Source organism: Rhipicephalus microplus, chromosome 10 (assembly GCF_043290135.1).
Source record: "Rhipicephalus microplus isolate Deutch F79 chromosome 10, USDA_Rmic, whole genome shotgun sequence".
NCBI lineage: Eukaryota > Metazoa > Arthropoda > Arachnida > Ixodida > Ixodidae > Rhipicephalus > Rhipicephalus microplus.
The window spans coordinates 22953878-22960833 of record NC_134709.1 but is presented as its reverse complement, the minus strand read 5'-3'; the positions used below and the strand labels follow the sequence as shown (position 1 = coordinate 22960833).

The window sequence follows — 6956 nt, the reverse complement described above, 5'->3', positions numbered from 1 at the left end:
GAGCACGTTGTAATATCGACGTCCGTACGTGACGACCACGAAGAACAAACGGTCGTCCCAAATCACCCCGCGAAGCTCCGCCCCTCTACGAAAACGTCAGGGGGCAGTTATAGTATCAAACAGCTAAGCATAGGCAAATGAAAAAGGCGGATTAGTCTATCAGTCGAAATGGCTGGAAGTTAGCCTAAGAAACTCCCTTATAACAAAGGTGCCACCGTTTCTCCTCCAAGCGATCCGCAGTGTCACGGCTAAGCCAGTCAAGCGAGAACGTCACTGATCCGGGCATCGCCAAAGCAGGATGCAACCGACACGCCCACAGGCCGCCACCGCTAGACCCTCGGCTCCACCTGTTGGACCTACGGCAACCATGGCGCCACTTGGACCGCCCGTGATCCCGATGGCCGGCGGCGCCGGAACGCCGGCGAGGCCCGTCGTAATGGTCATGCCTCCTGTGGTGACCGTGCCGCCAGGTGGCGTCAGAGCACCGTCGGCAGCCGTTATGAGACCGGGCGTCCCATTCGTGCAGATGCCGGTGCAGGTTCCCGAACTAGAACCAATCCCGGGATGCCCCCCAGGACTCGAGTACCTGACGCGCATCGACCAGATGCTCGTGCACCAGCAGCTCCAGCTTCTGGAAAGTAGGCGAACGTTCTGTTCTGGCCGCCTTCGTTATAAGAAAACTAGGATAAAGCGAATTGTATTTCTTTATCAAATACGCCAAGCTTAGTGGCAGACACCCGCTGGAAATAACTTCCTCAGGATAACTCCCGCAGCAGATTATTTAAAAGGCCCCTCAACGACCAAGGGGGTGAGCTTTTGCATTTCTGCACAAGACAACAATGAACAAGTAGATGTGAGAATTTCTCTAAGTGGTGCTGTGATAGCCGAGTTACTCGCGCTTGATTATCAAACAACAGCCTCACTCTTTTCTATCTCTCCTTCGCTGCATTGTGTTAGTCCCTCCTTCTCGCATGGTCATCCAATTCGCTGTGCTAGAAGGAGGAGCAGGAAGCACGTGTATCTGCTGCAGACAAACAGGTTCCCTTTGTTGCTAACAGGACGCGATGTAGGTGTGGTCGTGACGGCATTGTGAACCCGATGGCCGTGTTTGTTTAATAAGAATTGCTGTTTTTTTTTATATTCCCATGCCACGACATGGTTATGAGAGATGCCGTATATAAATGGGGTCTCCTGTAATTTTGACTCCTCTGGGTTCTCCTATTGAAATGCTGGCGCCGTATTATGGAATCGAACGTGTGGCTTCGAGCTTAGCAGTGTAATACCCAAGCTCAAAGTTACCGCGGTGGGTCGCGCGTGTTTGCTTGAAATATTAGCACTTCGCCACGCTGGCTAGTGGCTAAGGTACTCGACTGCTGACCCGCAGGTCGCGGGATCGAATCCCGGCTGCGGCGGCTGCATTTCCGATGGAGGCGGAAATGTTGTAGGCCCGTGTGCTCAGATTTGGGTGCACGTTACAGAACCCCAGGTGGTCGAAATTTCCGGAGCTCTCCACTACGCCGTCTCTCATAATAATATGGTGGTTTTAGGACGTTAAACCCCACATATCAATCAATTGCTTTAAATGTTAGCAAAACTCCGGAGTTTGGCTTAGGGGCTCTTTAAAGGCATTCGCAAGGCGCGCACGCAGTGTTCTGAGGCATCGTTTAGAGACAAGTCTTTTCCCTTTATCATCTATATAGAAATAAAGTGTGTTAGCACGACGGTGTATTCTTAGGTTGAACGTCTAAGTATGAAGGCGAATTGTGGGTCATTAAGAACCGACGAATGCAGCGTGGCTTAGGCGAAGACAATAGGACACATAGAACACAGGCGAGCACCGACTCACGACTCATTTGTAAGTCGACGTCTTCGTTTAAGTCACGCTGCATTCTTCGTAATATGTACCAACCCACAGTTATACCCAAGCAGCCACAAGCCGCGTGATCTGTCCACTGCGTTTCGTTATGTTCGTACACTGATCCGCTAATATTAATTGACTTCTGCTTCGCATTCTTGGATTATGGGTAAAGAACAATCCAGGCTACAAACTCGCGGGTTTTCAATAACACTGAGCCGTTTTGTGTTGTGTGATTTGCTTAAGAACTCATGTCCGCAAATGTAGACGGTAGTAGTGAAGAGGATAATGTGTCCAGGTTATGGAGACCAAAGATAAAGCGAGCGGATGCGGAGTAAACTACAGCGTATTTTAAGAAATAAACTGAAGAACAGTGAGCCAAACCATTGCTCGAAACTTCTTCATTAAAAAAACAAATGAGAGAAAAAAATGTGGCGGGAATTCTATGCGAAATATAAGTAGTTATCTAAAATTATGGCACATGCAGTCAGTCGCGATATGGTTCTTCATGAACCGAATTCAACAACATATTTAAATCACCTGCGATAGTTATCTGCTGGCAGAGAGCATTCTTAAACACGTAAAAAAAGATAGCTTGAAATTTTAAAAGTTATATCAAGAAAAGATTTGGGAATATGGGGGCTCAATTTTTTTAGACGCAATAATTATAAGAACTAAATTAGTTCTCATTAAAAAAAATATCAAGGAACTTTAGGAAACGACAATGCTCAATTTACTTTACATCGGTGTTTGCGGTCTTTTCCTTGGCAATAGTTCTAAGAAATGGCAAAAGTAAGTCGCGTCTCCATACACGAACCCCGTGTCGCAAAGGGATAAAGAGCGAAACCACAACATCATCATCATCGTTATGTCGACCGTATCGCATCGCCTTGCCGATTGCGCCTGGCAGTGCGACACCGTCGCATGCGGTTTGGGACACACATGTGCGTTTCGGCGCTCGCAGTGCTGGTGCCGTACGAGCAACAGAACAAGTACGTCGTCAAGAACACCATGGGCCAGTTCATTTTCATGGCGAACGAAGAGAGCGACCTGGCGAGCCGCTGCTGTCTGGGTAGCTGTCGTCCCTTCGAGATGGCGCTGCTAGACTACCGCAGCGTCGAAGTGATGCGCCTCTACCGGCCGCTTCGCTGCGACAGCTGCCTATGTTTTTGCTGCCTGCAGGTGGGCTACCATATTCGCGAGCACATGGCGCTACATATCAGCTTATACCGCTTCCGATGTTGCCAATACTCGTGTTGCTGTCGGTGTCGTTACGCATGCAAGAGTAAACAACTGCGTGGTTATATAAAACCTACGTCATTGTTGAGCATGTGTCCGTGCCCACAGCATTCGCACATTTCTTTAACGTCATTTCGTAACGTTTAGCTACTTGCAACAAAGTCATTTTTCCAAATCACATCCTTCGCGTTACGTCGATTCCCGAGATACGTGGGTTCTGAAACACGTGGATCGTGCATATTTAGCCAGCTGCCCACGGCTTCAAGCCAAATAAAGTTTTGCGACCTTAGTTGCTAAAGAGTGCTCACATTATTTTATCGCCTAGTGTAAATAATAGTACTTTGTTCGTGTAAGCTGCCCAAACGGTGCTCCTCCAGTTAGTCTCGCGATTAATTCGCGACTAACTGGAGAAGGCTACTACTATACAGCGAACGGCCCAAAACATCAGCCGTTCTCTGGGAAGAACCCTTTCCCCTGTGTATGTGCACGGACTACGTCCTGCTCCAAAACGCGTGGGGGGGGGGGAGGGGGTCATTAACCACCCCGCGAGTGCCTTCAAGACTACGCTGCAATGTCGCCACAGTGCCCTCTGAGGAAGGAACCAAGTCGGTTTCGGGTTCTTACGTATTTTCGCGTACTTTACTTCGGTTGTATACAGTTACAATAGTTTCTCAGTTCACCAACTCAACCAGACAGACATCTATCGATTGTTTACATTCAATTCTTTTAAAATCAGTATGCAAGAACAGCATCATAGAACGACTAGCACGCATTGTTAGGCTCCTTGGTTGGGGAAACGGGAGACATAACCTAAAACAAGTGTTGCTCCCCTCCCGTCGTACCTGTGCGTACGTATTACTGCATTAACTGCTCAGTCATTCGAGCTCAAAGCACGGAGCTGTTCAGGTGATGGACGTTCACGCACCTCCGGGCACCATCATCGGCTCACTGCGGCAAGAGTGCACCGCCGTCTTCCCGCTGTTCTCGGTGCTGGACAGCAGGGGCAACGTGGTGCTCCAGATCCAGGGGCCCTTCTGCACGACGGCCGCGCTGTGCAACGACATCGTCTTCGACATCACCACCAGGGACGGCAAGACGAAGATCGGCCAGATAACGAAGAACTGGTCGGGACTTCTTCGCGAGGCCTTCACCGACGTCGACAACTTCACGGTGGTCTTCCCCATCGACCTGGACGTCCGGATGAAGGCCGTGCTGCTCGGCGCGGCCTTCTTGATTGTGAGTACCGTATAAGCAAAACTCGCACGGTGATCCCTATACACTGAAGTAATAGGAAGGGGGGTCGATGCGAGAATCTTTGCCCCCCCTTCCCCTTATACATAACCCTGCGCGCCTAAGCGCATGGCCTTTGATACATTCACCCTTGAAAACACAAAGACGAAAGGCATCTTTTCCTTCTCAGTTAATTGTATTGATACCCCCCCCCCCCCGAAATCTTTCTGCACCTCACCTAGTTTTAAACAGCCTCCGTGATCAGCTTACTTTAAATGGACTATAATTAGTTGTTTTAGAGTGATTAACTGCACTCTAAGAACTCTAATGTCATAAGTTCCACTGTCATAAGTTTGTTATTAGCGGAGAAAATCAAGGTTGAAGTTTCATTTTGAAACTTCGTGCCGTAATCTTGGCGCGTGACATAAGAAGTTCCACGATGTATTTTTCGTATGTTCGCGACATCAGCTAGATGAAATTTTCCGAGACTTTGTGTTCAAAGTCTATGGCACCCACAGATTTCAATGTACTCCAATTTTATCGATTCGAAGCTATACGGAGGACCCAGTAGACGCCATCAAAAATTGATGACGTCACAGTGTTTCTTGCGGGAATCTCAAGGTGGAGTCTCCACCCGCAGTTTCTTTTCGCGCATTTGCTCGCTTACCAAGTGTCGATCGAGTCGCGGTTAGAGTCGTGCTTTCGGGATTGCGAAATCGTACTTTATTAATACGCGAAAATGCGTTTTGTTCTTCAGTGTCATTTTAAGACCGGGGGATTAAGTCATGTGATAGCGGTATCAGGTGACGTCAGACTGACGTCATATTGCGACGTCATCACGCAATTAATTTTCGCATCACTCGTGCTGACGCCAACGCACCGTGGCCGAAGCTCACTTTTTGCGTCGCGTTTCGGTGACGTCACGTGATGCCGTCATCCCACGATATCGCTGCTTGTGTCGAAGGAGGGCGCATCTCGAAGGCTCTGCAGGTTACGCTGCGGAAGCTTTCAGTTCTGGGGTACCAATACACCCTACCATGAAGTAAAATGACGCAGGCTTTCATTTCGAGTCGTCTGAGAGAATGCATAGGGAACCATGTGACCTTTTATCTCTCTCACGCAGACTATATAAAAAGGAAAGCCTCCCTTGTACTGCTTACCACAAAATCCCGAGGGAGCGCCACGTCCTCCTCGTTTTGCCCTCACATCCCCTCTTACCATTTTCACTGTTTCATTCGATGTTTTCGTTCAACCCGCGTCAGGAGAATAAGGACATTGAATGAAACAGTGAAAATGGTGAGAGGGAATATGAGGGCAAAACGGGGAGGGTGGCGCTTGCTCGGGATTTTCTGGTAATCAGTACAAGGGAGGCTTCTTTTTTATCTGACGTGGGGCGAATGAAAACATTGAATACATGTGTATTTAATAAAGCATTGCATTAGAAGCACGGGTGTGCATTCTTCATGTTTAACGGCTCTTTCGCAACCGCTTTCAATTTTGACGCGCGCCCTAGCAAAGCAACCCAGCCTTCCCTCTGAATTGTTTTCTTTCTTTATTGCATGTGTACATACAACATTCGCAAACATGTATACATCAAACAAAGTAGAAACATGAAACAAAGAGGTAAAAATCGTCATATTTAACAGGCTTTTTTAAAATTCCTTCATCTGTAGAAGGCTTTCTACTTGATGAAGCCATTCGGGCACCTCTTGTCGAACCTTTTGTGATTCCACGAACGAACAGACAGATTGAAAAAAGTATTGCCTAACCGGACGTGCATTAACATCAGGATCTGCCTCTCGATGCCTATGACATCAGATTTTCTACCAGTATCAAATGAAGAAGGAATACCTTTCGACCTAGTTATGCTACTGGGCCTGCACGGTATATGGCAATCTAGAATGGCGGTGCGCCATGCTGATGTTAATGCACTCCCCTCTGAATCTTACCAGGTTATTCTTAACCATAAGGCGCGGCGGGAGGGGGGGAGGGATATATTGCTGTGACTTTTTTTTTAGATAACGCGTCGTGACAATGTTACTTGTGATTGCTCTGTGCAGGATTTCATATACTTTGAGACCGGCGCAAGTGGCCCCATCGGCGGTACTGATCTTCCCGGCAACGTCTTCAATTAGTCAGCTGTCCGGCGATCTGCGATCCATAGTGCTGCGTCTATAGAACCAGCCAAGGCTGCTCAACGAAGCGGCCGACATCGCAGGCCCTGTCGGCAGTTCGTTGGATGTGGGCGAACGCCTCTAATCTGCGTTTTTCATTACAATTGTCAAGTCAGTTAAGCCGACTATTCTTCGTTTTCTAGCGCGCCGTCTTGCAACAATAATGACTTTGTCGATAAAGCTGCTAACTTGAGCAAAACCAGCAGGAAATTCAGACACAAAGTTATTTACATATTTTGCAGCCATTTCGTGTCCAGCTCTTTTGTAGATTACGGATTTCCTCAAAATGTGTTCGACATGTTTGAAGGTTTGTCATGCTGTGTGGAGGCCATTGTATATCCCCTCTACTATAGCACATAAAGTTCTGCATCCATTTTCGCAAAGTGAATGTAATTTTGTGCAAAACACGTGTGACGTGAATTTATGCGGTATTATCAGCAATAAATGACGAAGGAAAA

The 6956-nt window shown here is 47.7% G+C and overlaps 1 protein-coding gene across 1 annotated transcript; it reads left to right on the top strand.

Annotated features, from left to right (window-relative positions):
- Positions 1-235: 235 nt before the first annotated feature.
- Positions 236-6509, top strand: LOC119181812 (phospholipid scramblase 2). Its single transcript, XM_037433056.2, has 4 exons — positions 236-638; positions 2820-3037; positions 4001-4330; positions 6385-6509. Exons 1-4 carry the CDS (start codon positions 299-301, stop codon positions 6457-6459), a joined length of 963 nt encoding a protein of 320 aa, XP_037288953.2. The 5' UTR covers positions 236-298; the 3' UTR covers positions 6460-6509.
- The last annotated feature ends 447 nt before the right edge of the window (positions 6510-6956 follow it).

Excerpts from the sequence above, each read along its gene's own strand:
- LOC119181812 (XM_037433056.2), top strand. The coding sequence starts at position 299 with ATGCAACCGACACGCCCACAGGCCGCCACCGCTAGACCCTCGGCTCCA. Across the intron at positions 639-2,819 it reads GCAGCTCCAGCTTCTGGAAA|TGCTGGTGCCGTACGAGCAA; the intron begins GTAGGCGAACGT and ends CGGCGCTCGCAG. Across the intron at positions 4,331-6,384 it reads TCGGCGCGGCCTTCTTGATT|GATTTCATATACTTTGAGAC; the intron begins GTGAGTACCGTA and ends TGCTCTGTGCAG.